Source organism: Lonchura striata, chromosome 5 (genome assembly GCF_046129695.1).
Source record: "Lonchura striata isolate bLonStr1 chromosome 5, bLonStr1.mat, whole genome shotgun sequence".
NCBI lineage: Eukaryota > Metazoa > Chordata > Aves > Passeriformes > Estrildidae > Lonchura > Lonchura striata.
The window spans coordinates 50,975,663-51,003,068 of NC_134607.1; the positions used below are offsets into that span (position 1 = coordinate 50,975,663).

A 27,406-nucleotide genomic window follows, 5' to 3' on the forward strand; every position below is an offset into this window, starting at 1 on the left:
CTCTTAAGACCTAGAAGTTGCAGGGGAGGTACAATCAACTACCACGTGTGGATAAAGATCAGTTGAGAGAACCCACACAAGTTCCTATGAGCAAAATAAATCTGGTAGAGTATGAGTGGAAATTAATTTTTCCCCCCATGGGTCTTGTACTAGCCTGCACAGCTGTGTATTTTACTGTTTCAATTCTCTATCCTCTAAGCAGTTACATATAAAAAATGACTCAATAGAAAGTGTAGCTATTGGTAACTAAACTCATAAGAATTCATAGAATACATTAGTCTATTCTCAGCATTCAGAGCTCTGGGCTTGACTACTTTTAAGAGTGATACCACAGAGGTCAAAATATGCAGAGTTGCGTTAATAAATTATTACAAAGATAATATATTTCATACATGTGTTTCCATCAGGAGCTGATGAGTCTAAATATTACACAGTATCACTGAAGCATTCAAATAACATTTATGAAAAAAATACAACAAAAAATATATTAAGGCAACTAGCACACTTTGATGAAACAGAAACTATTTATAATAGCCAGGATAAGGAAAAAACCCATAACAAATAAACCACAAAAATTATTTTTTCAGAAAAGTCTCTTTTTTTTTTGGTTTTTTTTTTTTTTTTTGGGTGGTTTTTTTTTTTTTTTGTTTTGTTTTGGTTTGGTTTTTTTCTGCATTAAATATGTGCTAATCAGCAGTCCTAGCACTTTGGCCATTTTAGAAAACACATGGTTGACAGACACTTAAGAAAATTAAAGAAAGCAGTGTATCTGAAAGAATTTTACATTTACACCTTCTAGGTACTGTCCATTTGTTCACTTTGTAGGCTGTTAATTCCATGAGTCTTTTGAATTTTGCAGAACTGAACTTTATTCAGAAATATTGTAATTATTTCACCACTCAATTATTTTAATCAGAAGTATTAAACAGATTGATTTGTAAAATGAACATGGCAATCTAGAAATTATGCACATGCTCTCCATTAGCAGAGCCTCTAGCACAGTTATAAATCTTATTTGGTAACTGAGGCAATTCAATTCTACAGTTTTGTTTTGGACCTACAGCAATATGCTGGATAAGGGTTTGAGATAAACTACTAAATCCTAAATGAAAAAAAAAAAAATTACTTAACCACAGTTTTAAAATTATCATGTTTTGCATTCTTTCATTTTATTTTTTTTTTTTTATTTTACCTGGAGCCCAATATTTTATTAACTATATAAAGTGGATCAGTTTTAGCTATATCCCAAAGTCCTCACTGAGGAAGAAGGATTTATAGGTTCCTGCTTCAAAACAGTATGAGATGGGATTTGAAAACCTACTTGCTATATGAAAATAGTTGCTAGCTGGCTATTGGGAAACAGTGTCTAGCCAGAGACTAAAATGACTGGTTCCTACCTGTTGCTTCTGCTATGCTTTTTTTGGTAGTCATGATTTCAGGAGGCTTAAAACACTGGATCCAACCAGTGAGATAGGCAGGAGAAAGTCTTGCTGAAAATGCCCCTAGGGTTAGGTGTGAGCCTGGGATTTGAGCGTCTTGCACAAGCAGGACCTAAGCAGTCCTGACATGCCTGCTGGCAGAAACTCTGCAGATTTAAAACATCACTAGGGCAACTACAGGGTAACAGCAGATAAGTAGGGGGTTTAAGGATCTTAAAAGCAGATAAAAGCTGCTGAAAGAGAATCAAAATTAAAAACCCATATGTGGAAGGTAATTTTTAAAATGGGACTTAGGAGTTTTTAAAACTATCATCCTGATATTATATATAAACTAAATTAAAAAATACAGCATAAATGGAATTATATTTCTTCTGTTCTACATTATCATAAAAACTATTTTTTAACAGATTAAATGCTCAATTTTATAATCTTTTACAGCAGCTTCATCTTTTACAGCAAGGAAACTCCATCTGCATAAAGCTAATGTAATAGAACAGAAAATCAAGCTCTTGGTCTACTTTTCTCTGGTCTCTACTTCACATTCCTAAAAAATTAGGGAGATGCAGGAGCAGACACAAAGACCGAACAATATGAAATCTCCAAACTTTTGGTCTAAGCCAGTCAGAATGCTCCCATTTCACTGAGTAGCAACATTACAAAGTCTAAGTAGTCTGTCTTGATGTAGCAAAATCAACAACTTTTCACCTATTACCAGTTAACCCATTCTAGCACATAGCATTCTAGCACAAGTACACTATTAAGGATATAAATAGACACGCTTTACTTTGCTAAAGCAGTGCCACAGCTTTAATACCTTGAAGAGCTTAACTTTCAAGACAAGAGGTTTACTAATTCTTATAAATATCCTCTAAAATAAAATTTTAAAAAATGTATAACCGTTTTCAACTATGTTGACAGCAGTACCATGTCCCCTGCAGTTATTTCAGAGTCCTGACTGTGTGTAGAGCTGATTCCAGTGTCAGAGTCTGTATCATTTATGTCCAGATTAGTCACTCTATGAACAAAGTCTGGAACAGCAATGCTGGTACTGGAGATGCCACTGCCCTTAGATGGCTCTTCATTTGATTGAAGCCTAGTTTCAATGTTGTCCTTAACATGTAGTAAATTAAATTCTTCTGTAAGAAGTTCATATTCTTTTTCCTTCTTTTGAAGCAGTGAGTCCCTGTATGTAAGTTCTTTCTGGATGCAGCTCAGGTATGAGTTGATTCTCAGACCATCTTTCATACTTTTTTCCAGCTCATATTTTACACTTTCCAAATCTGAGGTTTCCAGTTCAGCATTAGCGGCTCCTTCTGTGCGAACAGACTCTCCGTTTTTTCCCATGCAAATACCGTGTACTTCTCTTTCAATTTCAGCACACAAGTTCTCTATTAATTGTTTGTGATGTTTCAGTCTCTCTTCAACCTGTAAAATTCCCTCACTTTTGCTCAAGTAGTCATGCATCTCTTTTTGATCATCTGGCCTACTCCCTTGATGCTCAGCCTCACTTGTACCAATCATTAAGTAGGAGTCCTGCACATAATTTTCTCCATCATTTGCCACACGATCTAGATGGAATTTTGCTTCACATTTTTCAATTTCCATATCTAGTTCCTTCATTCTAAGGACTTGTTGATGAATGGTATGATCTTGAGAAATGATCAGATGAATCAGTGTCTCCATATTATCTCTCTCTTGCTGAACACTGTCCTGCTTAAGCTTGGCCAGTTTCCGGAAAGTCTTCCTCACAATTTTCTTTTGCTTGTCTATTGGCAACATCTTCATGTAGTTTGCTGGACTGAGGTCCCACTGTTTTTCTACATTTTGTACTACCTTGGCTTCAGCTGTCTTCCACAATGGAAATGAGAGGAAAGCATCTGACTTTACCAATACAAAATGCAAATTAGCCTGCTCTTCCCCCCAGGCCTTCCAAAGTCTCAGAATTTTTGTCAAGGGAGGCAGTACTCTCTCCGAGCCTCTCCATTTTTCTACAATGCAGTAATCACTAGGTTTGCCAAAAAGGACCTTCTTCTCTCCAAATGTTGTCTGATGTTCCTCAAGCAGTGCTTGAATCACTTCTGAGCAAGTTGTGCGCTTTGTCAGACCACATACAATCTTCTCCTCCTGGCAAACCCAAACCACAATCTCTCTTTCATTTGAAGCCATGTCCTTGCTGGGAGATCTGGAAAACAAGAAGAGACCAAGTATAAATTACATATCAATGGCAGAGACAGTATGAATAATTACTATAATTCTGATATGAATAACACATTTTAAAACTGCTGTATTGCTGTACAAGACAATATACTTGCTTAAATTGCATGAAGAAATATCTTTGGATTAAGTAACAGCTTTAATTTACTATTGCTTTGATATTATTACTAGTCCAGCTGAATGAGAATCTCACAAAATGTCCTTTATCAAATCTTGGTTTTCTAGACATAGTAAGAGTTATTAAAGTTTGGCAATCTGCATTACACTTTCAGACTGACCTAGGACAGCATAGCATTTGGATCTTCATGTTTGTTCTCATTACAAAGACTGCACAGACATTTCTAAGCTATTAGAAATGGCTTCTGAAGGGGAGAATACACTGAACATAGATGGACTGAGGAAAGATGACCGAACAGCACCAATGAATCTGACAACAGGATAAATCTATAGCTCTTCTGCCACAACTGCGCCCACACAAGCATAAAACCAATTATTTTCCTTTCTTTTCCACTAATAAATGTCAAGAAATTTGTTGCTCTTCCTGAAGTACCGAATAGCCTGAAGTCCTGTGAGTTGTAAGAGAATACCTGCTACAAGAGAATACACACATGAATCTGATTTTTTTTTTTTTGTTATTTAAACTGATACAGAAATGCAAGACAAGGCAAAAAAACCTATTTAATCATTTATTTACTTGTTTGTTTATGAATTGCAATGAATGTGCTATTAACCTGGTACCTCCTTATACACTGAGATACCTAACTCCAGGTATCTGAGATCCCATTATGCTCCTGTAGCTCCAGTACAATCACTAGTGCCTAGACAGCAATTCAGTAGACCAAAGGTTGAAGTTGACTTTACAGCTAATTTTTCAGTTTGCCCCCATCTGGTCCTGGACTGCTGTAGGCTTGTGTTGGCAGAATTGCCTGTATATTCCTGTCTTCAAGAGTCCACTTGAATATTATTTAATATATAGTTTTATTATTGCCCAGACCTGATGATTTGACCTCTTGCACAAAATGATAAAACAGTAAATTCCCTGAGGAAAAAATGTCTTTGGATTTTCAAGTATCTCTTACAGTTAATTTGAATTAATGAGATTAACCTGGTCTGAGAGAGAAAGCTTGAAAAGGAAAATAAGTATTCAGACCATATTCAAAGAGTGAAATAGAGCATTTGTTTTCATCTAGGATTACTTATCACAGAACTTTTTTAGACTTCTGAGTTGTAGTAAGCATGGAGTTTTATTTGTCTTAATTACTGTTACACCCTATGATTAGTAAAGCAATCCAGCTTGTCCTTTTTCCTTAATTATTACACAACATGACAGGCACACTGCAATCCAATAAATTGAACTGTGATTGACTCAGCTCTAGGAGCCACTCTGACCAGGAGGCAAAAATCCTTAAACAAAAGGAAACTGCAAATGAATACTAATAAAACTGACAAGTGTGAGTTTATTTGTATTATTGCAAAGGAGAGCTCTGTCCAACTACATTGCTTCAGGTCTTGGAACATTCTCTGTAAAATGTGTGTTTTGGTAGATGACTCTGAGTAATAGCATCATTTTCCCTCTCCAATAGCTCCTGCCCACAGACCAGCATTTTACAGTAATTATTTTTTGAAACTGGTGCTCAAAAAGTTAATAGTGTTTTCATAGACTACTTCTCAAGATAAGAAAGCACATATCACAAACAGAGAAAATGGCAAAGTGGCACAAAGAAAGAGTTATATTCAAGCTTAAGTGGTGAGGAAGGAATGGAGGATGATATTAGATTAAATGGCATTGTGGTGAAGTATATCACACACTGAAAAATCAGAATCTGTAAGTCCTCTGAGATTTACAATATGCAGGATACTACATTTTTTTCTGTTAACATATTGGCAGTTAGTGAAATTCAGGTAAATAGCCAGTTGCAACATAAGTCAGCTGTGACTAAAAATAACTCAGTATTTGCTTTACACTACAGATATGAAAAGAAAAAAAAACAACAAATAATTTATTATGCTTAATATGTTTGATTGGCATATTTTCTCCTAGTTAATATTTTAAGTACGTAATTGATTATGTGGATTAAGCAGAAACCTATTGTAAAGTCTGACTTTAAAGTTTTCTCATAAAGCTGGTTTGTCTCTGGGCAATAGCAAATCTTCAGATCTAGAACCTCTAGACGTACCATCATTATTGTACTGAAAAATACTTTCACTGTACTTTCTTATACAGAATTCCCACAGAGTTCAGCAGGACTTAAACAAACTTCTGATGGAAACATACTGTATATTGTAAAGCAATCTCTACAGGACCCCTGAAAACAATATGGATGTAAAAATAACATCTTAAAATTACTGTTTTCAAATTTTCTAGCTGATTATTGCCCCCTGTAACTTTTTCAGTTATTATTCATCTGTCTTTCCAGACTTTACATTCAGCTTTCTTGAGGAAATATTGTTCTTTATTTTGTCTATAAAATATAACTTAGTAACACAATTGGATAATGTATGCACATGCAGGTACGCAAAGAAATCAAGTAGCTTATACATGAAAAAAAGAACTTATATATGTATATAAGGTGTATACCAACATCTTTTAATTATATTGTCATATTTTACAGAAAATGAGAGAAGAAATTAAAAGAATTTATGAACATCTCTGTATTTTTTGTATCAAAGCTACATGGTAAAGTACAATTTCTTTCTTTAATTTTTCCTATGTATTTTTCTTTAATTTTTTATATATTATCTTAATTTTTATTCCATCACTCCACTTAATTTTGGATCTTTACTTCTAAGCAAAAAGAATTGGACAGACATTTATAATCATACATTGTCATGGAATTCTAATATATTCTAAAATATCAAAAGTAGTTTTTTATTATCTTCCACTCAAAATGGTAAATTGGAACCTTACCATGGACCTTTTAAGTTAAATGTATTGTATAAGTCTTTCTTAATAGTTAATTCAGGTAGTTACAAACAAAAATGAAGCATTATTGTGTCAGTCACAGAATAACAATTACTAAAAATTTGCTTTCAGGACGCAAGAAGATGCCAGTACTACGAAATATCTTTTGTTAAACTGCATTTCTCATAGAAAGTGAAGAACAGATTCTGCATTTATGAAGTGGAATTAATCTGAAAGTTAAGATTTCAGTATCTTAAAAGTTCCTCCTCATTAAGAGAAGAGAGAAAACTTCCAAGAAGAATCCCTACTGCCTAGTCCATCTTTGATCATTGAGAATAATTTTTAGAGGAAGCTATTTCTCTCTTTCATTAACTAAAAGGCCACCTTCAATCAAATAGCTCACTTTCAGCTAGCTGAAATCAGGTGAGATTAATCTCACCAGATTCATTTAGGTGAGATTAATCCAGATTCTGGTTTATCTGAGAGAAATGTAACAAGAATGGTTGCAGCAGCAGTTGATTTCGTACAGACAACTAAATATGGGACCTAGACATCATAACTTTACAATTTATTTATTTATTTATTTATAAAGGAAATCCATTAATTCATTTCAATACTAAGAAAGAGATTTTGAATAATTTTTGGTAATTGACAGGAATTCTTTTATTTTTTTTCCTTAGCTGCAACACTAAAAGTTAAAATCTTCAGGAACAAGATCTGCTTTTAAACAGACACTTTAACAGAAAGGCAACCTTCTCATATTTACAGGTTCCTTGAATTTCCCGTCCTGCAGTTTTGCAAAAGACACAAAAGAACTAGCATTTTTAATAAAATAGCAGTTAATAGGAGTGTAGCAGCCAATGTGTTTTTCCAGTTTAAATGTTTGAGTTTCCTGATGACCACAATAACAATTTCATCAAAACTAGCTAGGCAACTTATTTTTTTTTAAATATAATGCTGCAGGTTTTGAAGCTTTCAGTTCTGTTTTGAAGTCTGTCTTTGAATTGAACACTGAAGTGTTCTACTTATACATCTAAGATTATAAAATCTTGATGATAATGACATGCAAATCTATATTAATTTTACAAAACCATTAATTACCTAGACCAGATGGGAATTTAAACTTAATAATGGTCAAAAGTATGTTTCCCATCTTTTTGTTTGCTTGGTTTGATTGCTTTTTTCATGTCTTCTGGTCCTGTTTCTCTTCAAGAGGACCCAAAACTCCATCCCAATTCATGCTCTAGACCTCACACAGTCTTAATTACACCAGCACAAACTGAGTGTTGTGTGTCAGATATACAATTTGTTAATTTATTCTTCAGGCCTAGGGGAAGGTAATACATTCCAGCAACGTGCAGACAAAACAAAAACATTTACTTATGTCACACAAAGTCAAAATATGAGATAGCTTAAATGCTGGAAGGTGCACTTTTGATATTCACTAACTTTAAGGTATGACTGGCCCAAAAATAGACAAACGTAATTGTTTGCCTTCCTGAAACTGTTGCCCTAAATATACAATATATCAGTTTTACAACCAATCATGGCAATTAAATAAAGGCATCTCCCTACATTTTAGAATTTCACCTTCATGTGTACAAGATGCTTATTTTTCTAGACTATTTTCTGCAAACATTCTATTGGAACTAGATAATTTCCATATCATATTGTTAGCAACTTAATGCAGTATTTCTGAAATATAATGGACACTTAAAGAATACTTTGCCTTTGTTGAAAAAAAGCACAGATAAAGTTTGTCTCCCTTCACTGCAATAAATTATTTCTAGGCTTTCCCCCCCAAAAAAAGAAATTAACTCCTTTTTTAGTATTAATCTATTTCTTGACACGCCCTCTGTGAATATAAATCAAACTGATTAACTGATTTTTAAATACTTAAGGAAGGAATTCAAACCTGAGAGTATGTTTATGACCAAAAATTTTACTAGTTGCCTCTTCCCAGTCATTGAAATAATTTATATGGAATACATGTCAGTTGATGAAAATATATCACAGACCAAGCAATACATTAACCTTTTCTGTGAAAATGCATAGAACTCCTAATCATTTATAGATTTTTTCCATCAAAGAGCTCATGCTAGAAAGTTATTTGTGTATAATATCTTAGTCATTTTTTCACCAAGTTTTTGTGAAAATCATGTTTTATTCTATGACAGCCTAAGCTCTCTCAAATAGCATATGCAATCTAATCTGCAACATATCGGATGATAATCATGTTTTATAAATGACAGACTACTGTGGTGGGGTCCTCAGCTGACCAGAGTATGTAGGTATACTGCTGCCCTGACCTTCCCAAAGTAAGATCAAAATGCTTCTGAACTTTAAGCAAACCCCTACATTATGCCAAGATACCACCAAGAGCAATTCACTTTCTTCAATGGAGAAGACAAAAAGGCTCTAAGAGACAATCTTGCTGTTGCCTACTGCATTCTTGCAGTGGAGTCCTTGCCAAGAGATTTAGGGTCTGCCATCTAGGTGCTTTCCTAGAGTCCACTGAGAAACATAACACTTCCAGGGAGACCCAGGCAGGGCTGTGTTCCCGTTCTGCTAAGCAGTCCCTCCCTTCTTGCTTATGCCGTACGCTCCCAGATCCTCAGCAAGCGGTTCTGTGCTGCATCTCCCATCTGCCATGCTGCACAGGGGGAACAACCTCCCAGCCACACCTGCTCAGTGGCTGAGCCACTTGCTCTCCTTGGAAAATGTTGTGACACAGTGGCACATATCATCCTGGGATAACAAGACAAACTAAGCATTTAGTAATCTAGTGTTTTCAAGGGGCTGGCCTTTGAGCATGCTGATGGGGCACATAAATATGCCTGTTGGGAAGTATGTATTTGTGCTATGATCTTTATTCAACACCCACAGATGTTTCTTCATGTGCAATGGCCTAGAGAAAACTTGCCTTGTTTTCCTGCAATTTCTAGAAACATAGTTATCTCAGTGCCAAGATTATTAATCTCTATTAGCTCTTAGATCTGAGCTATAACTATCATCAAAGATAAGATATTGATCAAAAACGTGATGATTCTTAATTATATATCTACTTGTTGGAAATAATAAGCAGCCAATATTACAATATTACCTAGCTGACAAAATGACCTATATTTGTAGCATAGGGAACATGCTACATGTAATTTGAAAGCTGCTGATACCAGTGACTCTTACATGCCAGGGTATATAAAGGCTAATATCAACAACAGAATATCTCAAATTGAAAGAGATAGATTGATCTTAAAGGGATCATCGACTCCAACACCCTGCTCCTCACAGAGCTACCTAAGATTAAACCATATCACTAAGAGCATCATCCAGAAGTCCCTTGAGCTCTGACAGGATTGGTTCCAGGACCAAGTCCTTGGAGAGACTGTTCTCACATCCAGCCCCACCCTCAGTGAAGAAGCCTTTTCCTAAGGTCCAATGATTTTGTGCAAATGGTGTGGGAATGCTGTTTCTACCAGACCTCTGACCTAATATGAAGTCAATAACCAAATATTAAGTCAAAGCATGGAAAACACATACATCATCACATACCATTTAGATAACACTGCTTTTATTGTTTTTATTGTATTATTGCTTTTATTGTACTTATTGCTTTTGTTGCATTGCTTTTGTTTCTTTTTCAAAATCTCAGCATGTTACCATGTATATATGTGTGTATGTATATATATATATACATATACACACACACACACACACACACATATATATATATATATATGCATATATGAGCATTATGAAAACAAAGATAAAAATATCTTTTGGCTTTTTATCTGTGAAATTTGTGATTTTTATCTGTGTAATTTGCAAAAAGGTAAAACAGTTTGGCCCATGTGTTGCAGCTCTTGCGTAGAAGAAACTAAATTTGATCCAAGGGGATTTTTGAAAGTGAGTTTAGACATTAAAGGTATAGAGAATACACAGTCCATATGAAAGCTACGGTCAGAAGTATGTTAATCTTTCAGGAATAAATGGCTCATTTTGAAAGTCCATATTATATTTATTCAGACTATACACATTTGAACCACCTTTTCTCTTAATTTTCTGTCCCTTTCTGTGAAATTATTCAAAAAGCAATAAAGGCCAAATCTTATACTTAGTATGCCTCCTGCCTAAGTACATTACACACTTCTGAGTTTCCTAAGGGCAGCAATGAGGAAGTAGCTACTCTCTCACTACCCAATGAAGCTGGAATTACTCCAAAGCCTTAGGGATTCAAATGAGCCTATAAATTAACCACAGAACCATTCTCCTTCACAAGTCCCTAAAAATAATACTAATGGAGGCACAGTTAATATCCATGTCATGTAGGACACAGAAATTCCATACATGACATGTCAGAAACTTAATTCTTCTTCCCTTTTGCATCATATGAAAATCAGGGAAAAGGTCACCTGAAAAGTATCATGGCAAGACAGAACTGGTACTTTAACTGTGAGAATAAAATTCTCAATACAGTTAATCAGTGTAGTCCCAATGCTGCAGGAAGACTTGGAAAGAACACCACAGAATTTCTGAAAACAAGAAAATTATTATTTATAGAGAGAAATAAATTTCTCCCTACCATCTGCTTCTGCATCCATTTAATCTTGCTCTGTGCTAAAACTCCCTCCTATACAGAAATGTACATAGGCATTTACTAAAAATAAAAGAAAATTAGGCATCTTGTGAGCCATGTGATATTTTTCAAACATGCACATATACACAGTAGTTTGGATGCTCAAATTGAAATATTTCAGATATTTAAAAAAAAATTAAAATAAGTCTATTTTTATAACCAGCTAGTTACAACACTTTTTGTCCTGGTATAAATTTAATGTTAATTTTTCTGCTCTTTTTTATGGCATAAATTTTTAATTCAACAAGATACACATACTGTCAGGAAGACTCTATGAAGCATTTTAATTAGCAACAGCTGTTGCAAATTATGTCCTGTATGAATTAAAATTTATATACTTAAAATTTTAAGTAGGTCCTTCATGTCTTCTGCAGACAAAAGTCATCACCTTAGCTACTGTACAAAATTGCATACATTGTAATTCAGCAATGATCTATGGTTGAAATTTCTGTTCACCTAACACTTTATACTCTCTTGGTGCTCTGTGATGAATTTCAGTTGGATTACTTTGAATTGCAATGGGATAGCATTCTTTTTTGTAGAATAAAAATATGAAAGGTATGACAGTTTAAAGAAAATCATTCTGATAATTATTTTACTACAAATAACTCATTCACACCAGACTGCTGCTGACTTGAAACTTCAGACTTTGGTAAAAATCCTATGGGAAATCATGTGCTTAATTCTAATAACTGTACTGCTTGGAAACAGGTGTCTGAAAAGAAACCAACTGTTAAGAAAAAATCAAAAAAGGAAAAAAAGCCCTGACAGTACTTAAAACAGATAAATGAGAAACTAAAGTAGCCAACAAGAAGGACCAACAAGGGCTGACAGTAATAATTCTATCATCCTTTAAGTGGATGGATAGCAGAGTTTGTACTACATAGAAAATAAGCCAAGCAATTGCACTAACTCAGGATATTGCACTAACAGAAAGACAGAAGTAAGAGATAGTGTAAGGGGAATTATACACCTTGTTCACTAGAGTGATAGTTAGGATGGATTAACCTGAACACTCCCCTCTGCTCTTTTTAATAATTACAGGACTCTGTGTCTTTGCTACAGCGGTCAATATCATTTTGCAAAACCTCATTTGCAAGGGCCAAGTGCAGATGTTCAGCAAAGCTGACCAAAACTTTATTAGGTTCTCCCCTTCACTTATTACATGTTTACACTTCCAATCACTTAACCTACAGGCAAGTGCAAAGGCTACAGTGGAAACTGCATTTGCCCCTGCCCTTTCCTCCTGTCTTCCCTCTGAAATTTTCCTCTGCCCCTAAGGGTACACATTCTGTATAAATTGCATCTGCTTTAAATCTGCCTTCCTGTCAGACTAATCATCTTTGTATAGTCAAAGTCATAAGGTTGGTAAGTAGATATTAGTCAAAAAAATGTTTGGAATTCCAGCAAGTGTGGCATGTGCACAAAATGTCATGACAAGTAACACATTTATCATACCAGGCCTGTATTTGGAGTAGTATAACATAGTGGAGGGGGAGGTTTGAGAAAAGGAGAACTAGATGTCCACCAAAATATTTTCCAAGATGAGTAACAGTAATATCAACAATTTACTTTACTGGGAAAACATGCTTTGATGTGTATATCACAACTGCTGCTGAGGAAGCAGCTGTTATACAGGAATGGAAGATCCAGGAAAAACTCCAGAGCCAAAACAAACACTGACATATTCAGTGATAGTAATTCTTTAGATCACGATGGGAGGGATGTGAAGATGGGCATTTTCAAATTCCTCAGTGTTAATGAGCAACATGAGAAGTTTAGAAATATCAACACAGTAAATGCTACATCTTAATTTTGAACAGTGAGTAGTTCTCACTAGTGAACACATGAAAATGCCACTGGTAATTTTCATCTACCACAAGAACTTTGCTACCTTGCAAAAATACAATTCTTTAAATTGCTCCTATGTTTCATTTAAGTGCCTATGCATATTTAAGCGCCGGTTACATTCTACAAACTTTATGAAGCTCCTATTAGTAATGTACAGAATGTTTTTAAAACTCTGTCACTTTCAGTAGTATAGAGCTAGCAGAATAATTTCCATCTCATTTGGAACACAGGCTTCTAAATGATAGAGTTGCTGTTATAGTTAATAGAAATTTGTGTTATCTAACTTCTTCCATTATAATTTTTATAACAGCCTTTTAGAAGCACCCTGGTTGTTTATGAGCTCTTGAGATCAAAGAAGTGAGGGGAATTCCAAGCATGGAGAGTATGAAGGGCTTTTTGTTTGGCTTGGTTTTTTGTTTGTTTTTTTGTTTGTTTTTTTCTTTTTCCTTTTTTTGTGGTTCCATGAAATTCAGTTCAGCTTTTGTTGAAAGGCAAAAGTGTACTGTTTCCCTCCCCTGCCTTTGTTGACATTTTGCCCAGTGAAGAAACAAACACAAAGTATTCTGAGGTTGGGTCTGAGCTGCCAAAACATGAACAAATTGTAATATATGTAGACAGATGATAATAAGGCAAGTTAAATAATGGAATGAGGTACAGACAAGGAAATAATAAGACTTAAAGCTACTTTTCCAATGCTGGTTACAGCTCTGATCTGAAGGAGCCTGAGATGGTTACCTTCTTATGAATCCTTATATGCTGTTCATGTTTTGCACCTCTTCTCTGCTCCTAGCGGCACCATGTGAGATAAGCGCTCTTCTCATTCATAATGGAATGTCCAGATGGACTTGGCTTTTTTTTCCCAAATCCTAAGGTTAAACTAAAGCTCAGGAAACAAAATAAGAAAAATACTCATTTGGGTTCTATGGTTTTAAGTGAGAATAGCAGGGAAAATGCAAAGGGAATGGTAGAAAATGGCCAGGAGCCTGGAAAGGAGGTTTACGACTGCTCTTTGTGCTACAGCAAGCCTGTAGGGCTGTTCAACAACTTCAACTATCATTACTCTTTCCTAACTTCTTAAAATATAATGATTTTTCAACACAGCTTTTTTGTATATCATAAAAACCAGTTTTGGTATCTCTCTACAGCTTTCTAGGAGTGAGAAAGACAGGATGGGCTTTAATATTCTCCTGTATGTATTGCAATCAAATTTACAGAATGAACCACCCCATTCTGAAACATTGTATGATCTCTCCTATTTCATTTCCTTTAATTAAATAATTTTGAAAAACATCACCTCAAAGGATGTTGTGTCAATACTTAATTTACAATCAAATCTTTCTTTTCTTTTTTCCTTTTAAATTTCTGCATCAAACTTTCTGAAAGACAATTCAGTGGCAAATGTGTTCCATTACTTACAGTATTTGAAGAGCTGAAGGGAAAAAAAAGATGAGATAATGAAGTGGACTCTTATATAAATGTTCATTATAAAGAGATAAATTGAGTACTAGATAAATAATTATGCTAACAAGAAGAGTGGACATAATTTTTTAAAAAGAAGCCTGAAGCATTTTCACTGTCCATTGTCAGACTGAGAGTTTTGTGCAGCTTATGCTTTCAAGTAATTTTCTAAAATTGCCTATCAATGAATGCTTCAATATGTAGTTAGTCAGCCACAAGCTGATAGGGTCTCTGAAATATAACCACATCTTCTCTAAAGAAGCTACTGAACAAATGAAATAAATTATTAACCTCACCAACTGTGCTCTTCCCAAGCAATGGATATGCGTAAAGAGGGCATAGGAGATTGCAAAACTAGCTCTAGCCATCTGAGTAATACAGATGGGAAAGGCAAAAATGGATGAATTGCTGTCTGGAAGCAAGTTTAAAGCTGGATCATAATGATTACCAAGAGTAATGGGAAATTTATGAAATTAATGCAAAGAAGAAAGGTATATACAAGAGAGAGATACAGAGAATGGTGTCTAATAACCCCTCCCCACAATTTTAGCTGTAAAAAGATGAAGGAAGATGACTGCAGAGGAATGACATTCCATGTGATTCAGATAAAAAGCCATGTGAATTCTAAAATATTTGAACAATTGTGACTTAAGCCCAAAACCTGTTCTATGACAGACATAATGGTTCAGATAATGTGTTTCCATCTGAGTCCATATGAAGACGCTCATAACCATGTCAGCTGTCCATCACAACCCTCCCATTGGAGCTGAGCTTCTTGTCTGATCTCCAGTGAGTCATGATGAATTAAGCCATAAAGATAAAAGCCTTGTTAAACCATCTAGGATAGCCATCTAAATGTGACTGAACAGTTTAGGAAAAAACTTCAAAAATTTAATGCAGCTGAAAAAGTGGTAACTCCTGACAAGAGAACTTTGATCAACAGGGAGAGCTGATACAGGCCAAAAATCTACAGTGGGCACAGATGAAGCCAAGCACAGCTATGTGACTGCACCAAAGACCAAGGCAGACCCAAGAAATAATGGTGCTGGTTTTGTGAGATGCATCTATGGCAGGATAGTGATTATCCGAAGCAGGCTGTGACACCAGAAAGACACTGCAAACTACTTGTCATTAGTTCACAGAAAGTCAGACTGAGTCAACATTCAAATTAATCCTGTTTCTTTACTTCACATATCCAAATGTCTTTGCAGGTGGGGATTCTTTCAACATATGAGCAACTCAGATGGCTTCATAGCTCAGGGAGGATAAAAAGGCCTTTTAACAAGGTACTTCATAAGCTGAGTGGTTACCACAGTGACAGGTGGATGAAGGCATGCTTCCCTCTGCCACGTGAACAGCTCTGTCATATTGGAAGAGATACACATTTAGCTTCCTTCTGTGACATATGCACATTCTGTTTGTCACTTCTGACAGGCTTTTGTGTACTCAGGTTTGTAATATGTAGATGCATAAATATGCAATCTACAGAAGTGGCTATTTTTGCATGTATTATTTATATATACAATGATTTAGGGGTTATATTTTATCGTACATATGTGACAGTACATGAGCTATACATATGCATTCTGTGATCATATCCAACACAAGCTGTCATAAATGCATTCTTATACTGAATATATGCCTACCAGGCACAAATGCTTTAACACAAAAAAAATGTTAAGCATGCAGCCAAGTACTGAATTTTTTCAGATGTTGTTAAAGATTTCCATGCTACTTTCTTATTGTTGCTTAGTAATTTGATTCAGCATCCATAGAAAGATTCATTCTCTGCTCCACTGGTCACTTGCCTCACTTAAATGAGTATAAGAGACAGTACTCAGTTTTGTCAAGACACAGAAGGTACTGAGGCATTGCAGATATTGTAACTTTCAAGTATCTTCCTGACTGCTGAAGTTCATAGTACTCACTTGGACATCTCAGCTTCCACAGAAAGTACTACAAAAGAGATGAACTTCTAACAATGGGGCTTGCTGACACTAGCAAATTCAGCAGGAACTGACCTAAAGCAATCAGAAACATGAACAAAAGGGCAAGACTTGGATGCTGTTAGATCATGTTCAAATGTTCATTGTATTAAAAAAAAAAAAAAAAAAAAAAAAGAGAGAAATATTAATTAGCACAACAACCCAAAATGTCCTTCCCTTCTCTTCCTGAAGCTTTCAACATTAATCCTTGTCCTTGTCTGCCTTACTGTAATATAAGCCAGCAGAAAATGAAGCAACTTCAACATGAAATACTGAGAGAATTTCAGTTTAGAGTAACTTCACAAGACTTTCCTGAAAAATGCATAGTGAAGTAAGCAAAAACTACATGGTGTTCAGGACCAGTGTAAGACATGATAGAAGTACAGGTAGCTGGGGAGTGCAACCAGTCAGAATTTAAACACTCAAAGCGCTTAAAAATTGTCTTAGGTGTCTTGAATTACATTTAGGCATCTTCATAAAATTAGCCCTTATTACTTACATTTCTTCAATATGTGTGCATTTTTATTTGTATCTTTTCTCCTAGGTATGGTACAACCCTTTTAGAGGACACTTTTCAAAATTTAAACTTTTGATATATGTCCATTACTATCAGATATGCAATTGCTTTTCAGGCTGACATTAAAGAATTTATCTCCACATATTCTCATAGGGAAAGAACTCCCTTTTACAAGCCAAAGCTATCCACTCATTTAAATTCCCACTCTAACTGAATTGATATCTACAGACATGTGCAAAGTAAGCTTCCTTTGCTCAGCCATTATGTAAAAGAGTTTACAGGACATTGAATTAGCAAATGAGGAACACACAGTGAATAAACAGTTTTGTAAACTGTGGTTTATGTGTCTTGCCCAAAACTAGGTAGGAATTTTGTGGCAGGGTCAGGGAAGACATCCATGCTATTAGGATGGTTCTCCCTTAATCATACATAATCTACCTGTAATTCACCTCTCCGTTCATGTTTCCCTTTCTAATTTCTAAAATAAGTGGTGCAAAAGATGGTTAATAACCTGCTCTACAAATCTGAGCATGCTCCTTGAAAAGTGATTGGGTGGTGCGCCTATCATCTACCTTAAGCTATTTAAAAATATAGATGTGCAAAGATAATTTTCTGACCTTCCTCTGTAATCAGTGGCATAAAATAGGCACCTCCAAAAGGGTGACTAATCCCATACTGACAGCCTGTCTAAGACTAAACGGATTGCCCTCCAGAAGTGTTTAGATGTATCCATTAACTACAAAGAGTACCTAGATGACAAGATACCTAAATTTTCAGTGGCTCAGGTAAAGTAAGAGGAGCTTGATATTTGTTCTTCACTGTGTACTTGAATCTCAGGAGCAGTATGAGTGTCAGCAAAAGTACTGTGACCATCCACAATTGCAGTTCCAATAATAACTTAGATCTTTGTCAGACACTTGTAGGGACTTCCATGGGTAAACAAACATTATTAGTTATCTACCTAATCTTTAAAGTACCACAAGTCTGGGAAAGTGCAGTAAAGTCAATACCAGTCCTAGACTGTTAGAAAACTGAATTTGTGCAAGACTTTTAAGTAAAGCAGGATATTAACAACAAAGTGGCCTGTGAGGTACAGGCAATAATCACGTTTAAAAAGTATACCCAGTACCTTAGCAATCAGTCCAGAGGAAGTCTGTCAACTGCTAATGTCCAAACAAAACAGCAGTTCAAAACACCCATTTATCAACCAAAACACCAACAGCTGAACAAGATCAGCACAAGATCCTACATTTATAAATATCACTAAATCACTCTTTGATCAGCGAGCAAAATCTGATAACTTCCTATGGTAAATGAGGTATACTTTAGATCATCAAAACAGTGTCCCAGCTGTTGCTCTGAAAAATGCTGTAGCTTTAAAGTGCTTTCACAGTGGAAAATACCCTCTGTAGAAAGAATTCCTTTGAATTGAAAGAAGTTGGGGAAAGCAAAGTAAAATGTTCTACATGGATGATGGAATCCATTAACACAAAGCAAATTGCATGTTCAAGACCCAAGGGCAGACTCTCTTAAAAATTAGTAGTCTTCACTCAACTGCATCATTCCAGTGAGGTCATACACCCTTAGAAGCTAAAGTAAGGTAAACATATTTATACCTTACCAAAACAAAAGTCTAATAGATTATTAAATTTTCAACAACCTGATTTTGTCCTTGAGCATGACAATTATAAGCTTTTGCATATTTATTTTAAGCTTCAATATTTTTGTATTTTAAAAGGAGGAAAAACCAAAATCTTCTGCTTTTTAATAGAGATGATTCTATTTACCATTATGATAGGAAATTCGTAACTTGGAACATTTTTCATCAATGAAAGAGAGCAAATGGGGTGAAGAATAAAGAAAGCAACTTAATCAGGTTCATGATTTTGACCCTTGATATAAAGAGATGATATATTATATTCACAGCAAAGATCATCTCTATAAAGATGTTTTTCTCCTATGATTATTCTGCAACTTACTAATTAATGTGGAAAAAATCATAAAAAAAACAACCACAACCCAGAAAAACAGAGGTTTACTTCACCTCCAAGATTACAACATAGCCTGGCTTCTTCTAATGCTTATGCTTAAAAATGCATGTCTAGGAACCATCAAAACTACAATTTAAATGTCTCAAACTGACACAGAGAAAAATGCACTCAGGCAAACAGGAGTGAGAATGAAACAAGAAAGCTGGTGAAAGAGAAACACATCTTTAAATAAACGGTACAAATAAAGTGCATGAGAGATATACCAAACATGCAATAGAATTTTTTCTTTGAAGTTTGATGTCTTCTCATTACCACATGGCATCACAACTTGGATTTATAGCATTAAAAATACAATTACATGACAATTTATTATCATTACCATCAAGAACCTTCCTTTTTGTTTTTTGGTTTATTTTTTTAGTTTCTGCAGGTAATTTCTTTTGTTCACTTCACAAAACCACCTCAAATTATATTAAGATGCTCATGGAATTTCTTTCTTTATTTTTCTCTCTGGGACATTAAAATCTTCCTTACAGGACATTTTTAACATTATGGAAAATTTTAAACCAATGAAAAATTCCTCAGAAAAATCGCATAAAATCAAACTTAAACAATACAAGTGTATTGTCACTTTCCTGCATGACTATCTATGTTTAGTGGACTGCATAAGGACTACAATAAAAGAACTCACATATGTAATTCTTACCTCTTCCACTTACTGGCTTTCACAGTCTGCACTTCTATACATTTTATACTGTCTAGTCATGTCCTACTTATTTTCCCGAGGCCTGTAAATATTAACACCCAAATTACTACTAAGGAAAATTATGTAAGCTTATCGGGTGTTTGAGGTCACAAAAAATTGGTATCATTTCACTATTGCAACACCTACACCCTAAGTTTATTTCTGGCTAGGTCAAACCAGGAAAAGGCAATGTGCTTAATCCTGGAGCCTATTTGAGTCAAGTTCCAGAAACGTGCTCAAAAAAGTATTCTTTTGGACAAGGCTTCCTGAAACTCTCTTATCTATTTTGTCTTGTGTGATACTTGAGGAACTGCTAACATGGAAACACTGTACAGAAGACAGAAAGTCATCATCTCGAGAGCATCATAACACATAAGAGAAACGACAGAAGCAACAATAACAGCCCAGTTACCTATACACATGACTGGGTACCCGCATGTCCAACATTCAGTCCTATGCTTCACATAATGCGTGGTCTTAACATTTTTATATTGCATCATCCTTTCTGTCACTATTAATAAGGATTTACCAACATACTAAATATAGAAGCTGGATGAACTAATTAAGGCTTGTACAGCATATGAGATGTTAATGTTTTCAAATAATAGTGTTTCAGACCAGAGTTTTAAATTGCTATTATTACTCATATAAAACAAACAAAAACCTTTTTTTCTGAGTATAGGTAAATCAGGAGGTACTACTCTGTGATTATCACTGACTTTCATTAAAGTTAATAGAATTTTAAAAATGCCCAACTCAGAAAATTTACTTCTGTCTACTGAATTAATTACATATTTAGCAATGTGTCTTTCTTCATGCACAATACTAGTTTTTCATCAGTAAAATAGGAAAGACAACTGACCAGCAAGATTTTTCCTCTTTTTAATATTTTCCTTTTTAATCTTTTAATCTAAAACAAAATGGGAGTTTCGCCTGAAATGTATCTCTCAGCCTGACTCTACACTATATTAGTGTTTCAGATTAGCTTCGACTTAACCGAAGTCATGCTCTTAGATGGTGTAGTATTACACTTCTATTACTCGTTTTATTTACTCCTTCAGGATGAAATTGCTGCCTGCCCTCCTGGAATAGTAGATAATTAACTCTTTAGAAATAAGGTTAGTGTTTTGCTAGATGTAAAGCTCTTCCTGAAAGTGAAGTGAACAAATATGTACAAAGATTATTAGAAAATGTGTGCAACCATTTTGACCCCTAAGACAAAGCTTCCAAGGCAGACCAGGAAATAAATTATAATGTATGAAGTGTGGCTCAAAAAGGAACAACTTCTTTGATAGTTCACTAATACATCTCACACTCAGGGATAAATTAAAGAAATATGTAAAAAAAATTCTTTCTACCATTGCAAAACAAGCACCATATTTTCAATCTAAAAATTTAACACAGGTAGCACCACTGATTCTAAAACTTTTATCTACCCTCTCCAACATACATACCAAATACCTTGTAGTCTTGTATCAAAAAGCACCTTTATAGCTTCATAAAGACTTTTATCCAGGTGTGCTCATCCAAAAGAAATATTAGACATCCCACATGATCCCATGAGACTTACATTGTGGGTCATACACAGTTCATTCAGACAAGCAGCTGATCTCCAAGAGCTTTACCAGTCCAAACCTCAATGCTGAGCATTTTCAGTTTTACTTCATAAAGGTTTAAAATGTACAGCAGTGGACTCAACCGTAGGTAGAAAAGAAGAGATGTTCAGAGCAGTACACGAATCACTGTGCTAACTAGATGCAATGAGAGACTATTGGAGGGAGGGAGAAAGGGAGGGATCATGGAAATACTAAGTCAGTATCAGATAGATGAAGTCTCTAATTTAATTCACTACCCTGCACTGTAATATATAAACTGAGAGAATAATTGAATGTGTCTCTCACTGGGGAGGGGCCTCTGACTGTCAGGCCAGGAAGAACTCCCTCTTATATCTATCACACTGAATGAAAATACATGGTCTTTCTTTCAACCTCTGAACCAGAGATGAGCTGATTAAGGAAAAGCAGAACTAAAGAGTAGGCAAAGTAAGTCCTCCTACAGAAAAACATTAACTACTGTGGCAGTGAATAAAAGTGGAAAACAGTGGAAAATAGCAAACAGTAAAAAATAGAAAAAATACAGGAAGGAAAAGCAAAACCAGTAAACAAATTTAAATATTAACACATTTGTTTAATCATGAAACACTACTCTGGGTTCAGAATTGTTGCAAGCCAACAGACTGTACAAACCTTAGTAGTAAACATAGGACCAGCATGAAGTACACTGGCAAAATGTATTTTTCAAGGTGTTGAACATAAGAGGACAGCCCTACAGCATCAAGATGGATCATCTGTACCCTCTCCCTTTCAGTATCCCAGCTACAACACAAATGAAACAACAGATATTCAGCAATTTCATCTAAGGCTTATTTGCAAAACCCAAGGAAGTGTCTGGATGAAAGAAATAGCAATGAGGTCAGTTTTCCCACTATGACATATATGCAGATATCCTTGAAGTATTTAAATAAACCTAAAGACCCATTTTCAAAAGTGATCAAATCTAGCACCCAACAGTGGAGAAGTCTTAATCCTACTGAAAATAAATGCAGCATAAATTCCTGTTCTACTTAGCAATCAGGAAATTGAATACAATGTGAAATCCTGGTACCTAAACACTGCAAGTATATATTTTGTTCTGTATTTCTCATATTTAGATAGGGAACTGTTTTGTCTCTGTGTAGAGCAATTTGTTAGATTAATACTAGACCTTCTGAGCAAAGAACTCAGTGCCTTTTCTCTGCCTTCACCTTCAGCTAAGCATTTCCTGCTATCACTACACTTCTGAAATGTGATGTGAGCTGAGCATTCCTCTCACTCTTGAGGTAAGCATCTTTAAGAGATCTGCATAAAAAAAAATCCCTTTGAGTTTATTCATGTTTCAGAACCTTAGTCCTGCAGGAAACTTTCGTTTTTCCTTTGTTGCCTTAGAGGGTACAACCTGTCCCTACTGTGTACATTTGGGTTTGTAAGTGGGTGGGGTGTCTTGGAAGTATTGTTTTCCTGGGGACATAGTGACAAGCACATACACATTCTGGGGACTGCGATTACTTCTGGTTGTCACAGAAGGACAAGGAATGCTGTAAAAACTACTTATAGCTCTTGAAAAAGATATCATTGTCCTTCTTGCCAAGAAACATATGCTGGAGTCACAATCCTAGAGGCCACTCCCCTGAAATCAAACCAGGGCTTAAGTGATCTCTTGGCTACATGGGCTTTGTGCTGTCTCTGTATTAGTGACATTTCAGAAGCCCAAGAGAGTCATACTGACTGAAGATCTTTCAAACACTAACAGTAGTTCAGCATAGGTTTTTTCTTCCTGAGATTTAATTTCAGTTTCTTTCTCTAAAGACTTGTGGCATAATGGACAACGTCCCTTGCCTCTTGCTTAGACACAGACTCAGTGTAACCTCTTTGTTTAAACTCTGAGGTCTTAGGGACAGGGACTGACAATTTACAATCTGGATGTGAAGAGCCTACTATTAAACATGGACCTGATCTGGAACCTCTGGGCGATGCTGCAAGACAAGCACTAATTACAGTGGTGTCATCTTGTTATCTGAGCAAATGACTGTAACGCCTTCATTTTCCTTCTGGCTCTCCTTCCACCTACCTTGGTTACCTCAACTTAGCTTTATGTCCTCATGTAAACATAGATTTTATTCCTTATTTGCTTATCTTATAACTTTCAGGAGTTATGTTTTCATGTAGCAAATGGTCATTAAGAACTTCCAGAGAGAAAGGAAAAAGCTCAGTTTCCCAGAAATGTGAATGAACACTAAGCTTATTTTACAAAGAAGCAGCAGGTTAAAGATATACATTTGTGTATGTCCTTTTTTGGTCCTTCTTTACAGGTTGTTAGACAAAGTAGTGAGCTACAAGTTCTGACTCTCCAGCTACTGGCCTGAACACAGTAAAGGATTTTAAACTCAGTTTTCAAGGTTTCAAATGAATTCACCAAGATACAATTAAAATGAGAAATAATTATTACATAGCTCTTCAATCATACTGTAAAACAATTTTACTAACTACATAAACAAAGTTTAATTCTCAAAATTCATTATCAAAGCTAACATTAAATATGCAGAAATTTAAATATCTGAATAGATAATAACACATCTTAAGAAGTATGTAGTTTGCTTTGTTTTGACCCTCTCCCTCTACACTTCTCTGGTCACACAGTCCCTTCTTATGCCACAAAGCCTCTCAGCCATTAGAGGCATTTATTTATTTATGGGGATGTGAGGATAAAATGAATACAAAGTCCTAGATGAACCAGTAATGGTTCTTTTGGTATTTTAATTTTTATTGCCTATTTAAAGCTTTGGATTATGACTTTCTTTTCCTGAGGAATAAAATGTCACATCAGCAAGCATAATTAGATTGATGCAATTAGTGCGAAGATATTGTAAATACCCAAAAGAGAAACAATTTCATCATTGAACGCAGTGAAAATGTACTTTGTGATTTAATCCTTATTCAGGTAGGTATTAGCAGGAACAAAACTTTCAGTTTAAGAACAATAAATTTCCAGCTCTATGTGAAAGCAATTTCATAGAAAAGTTCATGCCCATCTTTCTTGATCTTCTAAACAAAAAATGGCCACACGAGAATTATATTTCCATTACCAAAATACGCTGTTTAATCTGTGTGAACTACATTATTAATAATTCTAAAAAATATCCAATTTTAAAACATTGACCGTTACAATCTTTCTAATTAATATTCAATATTATGCTAACTTAATATTTTTACACAATATGCTAACTTAATACTTTTACACAATCCCAGCAAATACAAGGCCCCCCAAATAACTTTCAAATGTTGAAACCAAAAGCCAAACATGGAAGAGAAATGGCAAATTTTTACAAGACTATTTAGAGTTCAATTATATTCCCCATAGAAAAGATCATCTTTTGCATTCCTTTAAATACAAACTAAATTTCAGCGAAGAGCACTAGGCAAAATGGGGATGAGATTACAAGTGATTTTAGAGTTTCTCAGTGAGGCAAAATTTCAGTGATCTGCTTCTGTTCAGCTTTAGCTATATGGGCTCAGCCACTGTACATTCCATAGGGTCCAAGCAAATTCACTCTTAAAAAAACCTAGTACCACCTTAGTGCCTAACATGATTACATAACCCTCATTCTCCTTTTTGCAGCCCGCGCTGGGGCATGTGGAAGCATGTAGAGCGTAAGGGGCAAAGTCCCCATAAAGAAACTTCGCTGTAGCTGACCCAAGGACCACAGCAGTCTCTCTAAAGAATTTTCTAAGGAAAAAAAAAAAAAAAAAAAAAAGTAGATACAGTACAAGTCCATCCCGGACTAAAGTCTAAACAAATAAACAAAAAACCCAAAAATCATTCAATTCCCCCCCTCTCCGCCTCCCCACGCTGAGAGCTCGATGCTCTCCTACCTCCCAGGCTGACAGCCAGCGGACAAGATAAGGGACGGGTTTGATCCGACGGGACTGCAGGCTGCCGGTCAACCTCCCAGGGCAACGGGGCTAAGGCGCGGGGCCCGGAGCCCGGCCCTCCCGTGAGAAACGGGGAGTTTTGTCCCGGGGCAGGGGAAGAGCTCCCGGTTGCCCCTGGCCGCCTACGGGACGCGAAGGTCGGGCTTGCAGCCGGTTCTCCCGGCCCCGGCGAGCGTCACCTTCCCAGCGCGGGGCACATCGGTTCAGCCGGGGAAGGCTCCAAGTCCGGAAGGGCTGCCTCCCGCTCACGGAAAATATTGCCCAGTAGTCAAAAGAGCCAGAGCGAAGAGGGGCACGGCAGGTCCGGCGAAGGGGGCAAGGGAAAAGCCCCTTCCCTCGGCACACGCCGGCCCGCTCCCCTCCGTTCCCCCGGCCCGGCTGCCGCTCGCAGGTGAGCCCCGGAGTTGGACAGCACGGTCCGGATAACACATCCTGCCCCCAGAACCAAACAAAAAGTACAAAAAATAATTCATCCTATAGCGCCCTGCCTTTCCTCCGCATACCCACGCATTTTACCTGTTTTTATGCCGGGCTTTTAATAAATTCCTTCCAAAAGGAGCCATGATCCCAGCGGCATAACATCAGCGATCCCCAAACAATTCGAGGTGTTCCCTTCTCCCCTATATTTTTGCCTGAGCGCCTTCCAGCTTGTTAATAGTCACCGAGCGTAGCGATGAGCTGGAAGTTGTGCAATTTACTGCTAACTTTGAACTCCAGCTTGTTGCTGCTGCTGCACCTTTGGAGTCCTGCCCAGCTGCGAACTTGAAGGAGGTGTTTAGAAGCAGGAAAAAGAAAGGGGAGGGGGGGAATACGCTCTTGCTCCTGTGATGTGGAGTTATGCACAGAACTTGCTAAACTTTCAGCCTTGTCACCCTCAGGGCAGCAGGCAGCAAATGGGAAAGAGGGGGTTTCGCTCCCGTGTGGAACTCCGTAAAGGCGCACACACACACAAAAGCACTGAAAACTTTCCTCGGGAGGCTCCAGCCACTTCAGGTCAAGTCGCTCAGCTTAAACGCACGTTAATGAAGGGCGAGCTACAGTTGCCACACCAGTTCTCAATGCATAATATAACCTGCCTTTTCAGTACCTCCGTACTTCATAAGGTGTTGAACGAGTACGGGGAAGATGAAGGGAAAAAAAACCGCTGTGGCCCCTCTGCTCTCCCTGGACTTTTAAGTAAACGAGCTATTTGCATGGAAGCCTTTACAGACTGAATGCACCTTCGAAAATGTGGCCTAGAAGAGAACAAGTGAGGCAGCAACATGAAAGACTGGATTCATACTAAGCTGTTTCACGACCTTTTTTGTTATTATTTTAAACTGGCTTTGCCAGAAGGGAAGTGAACACACACCATGGTTCCTGTTCACAGAAACCCTCTGGGAATGAGAGATTTGGGTAGAGCTTCAGACGGAAAAACTCCCACCCAACCCCTCCCCAAACTGGAGCAGGGCAGGGGAAAGAGGAGCCATTGTGCCCAAAAGGCTGATGCCAGCAGGTGGAGGTCCCAGGGCAGGTGGAAAGTCCTGTGCACAGCCCTAGCACACCGTAGCCCTTTCCTTTCTGCAGTAATTTAACAGGTACATACTAGATGTAAGTAATTCTCTTTCTTTTTTTTTTTTTTTTTTTTTTTTTTTTTTTTTTTTTTCCCCTTGCAGGGCAGATTCTTTATGTGGCTGCCCAAAGATACAATACAATAGGGAATTTTTTTTATCAACCAGGGGCAATGATTAAATAGGAGCTTAATGGAGTTAGAGCTTATCTGAAAAAAAAAAAAAAAAGTATTTTTCTAAATTTCCCCTTTCCTCCCTTGTTCAAGATTTCAATTTTCCAGAAGAAAACAAAGCAAAGGCCCGTTTCATGGTTTACCTATTACTGGCAGCTCTAGGAATACCCCACATATTTTCAGTTCAGTCCCACGCCTCTGAATTCTCTGAACTGTAACTACAAAGAGAGGGATCGGAGCCACTTAAAAGCCTTGAATATTTGCGTATTCATTCAAATAACACAAAAAATTAGGGAGCCTTAAATAGAATAACTTTCAGATTTCTTGTCCTGCTGCCAGGGTAGGTTTGAAATAGTCTGGTTTCAGTATTATGAAGATAAGCACACATTATGCCCATAGAAGTCTTTGTTTTTGCTT

At 36.4% G+C, this 27,406-nt stretch overlaps 1 protein-coding gene and 1 long non-coding RNA gene across 3 annotated transcripts in view; one reads left to right on the forward strand and one right to left on the reverse strand.

The window, feature by feature from the left end:
• The window catches only part of LOC144246275 (uncharacterized), a 167,625-nt gene that overhangs the window by 125,603 nt on the left and 14,616 nt on the right, over positions 1 to 27,406 (forward strand). The gene's annotated exons all lie outside the window — the stretch shown is intronic.
• On the reverse strand, positions 643 to 26,065 carry RASSF9 (Ras association domain family member 9). Of its 2 annotated transcripts, none has more exons than XM_021528036.3 (2): positions 25,783 to 26,065; positions 643 to 3,621 (listed from the first exon to the last, which is right to left on the reverse strand). In XM_021528036.3, the coding sequence occupies exons 1-2, from the start codon at positions 25,827 to 25,829 to the stop codon at positions 2,346 to 2,348; spliced, it is 1,323 nt and encodes a 440-aa protein (XP_021383711.2). In that variant the 5' UTR covers positions 25,830 to 26,065; the 3' UTR covers positions 643 to 2,345. The 2 variants fall into 2 exon arrangements, with proteins under 2 accessions (XP_021383711.2, XP_077639673.1); XM_077783547.1 differs by lacking the exon at positions 25,783 to 26,065 and adding an exon at positions 25,207 to 25,406.

Coding starts and splice junctions, on each gene's coding strand:
- RASSF9 (XM_021528036.3), bottom strand. CDS start 25,829: ATGGCTCCTTTTGGAAGGAATTTATTAAAAGCCCGGCATAAAAACAG. Junction 3,622..25,782: donor AAAGCCCGGCATAAAAACAG/GTAAAATGCGTG, acceptor CTTGTTTTCCAG/ATCTCCCAGCAAGGACATGG.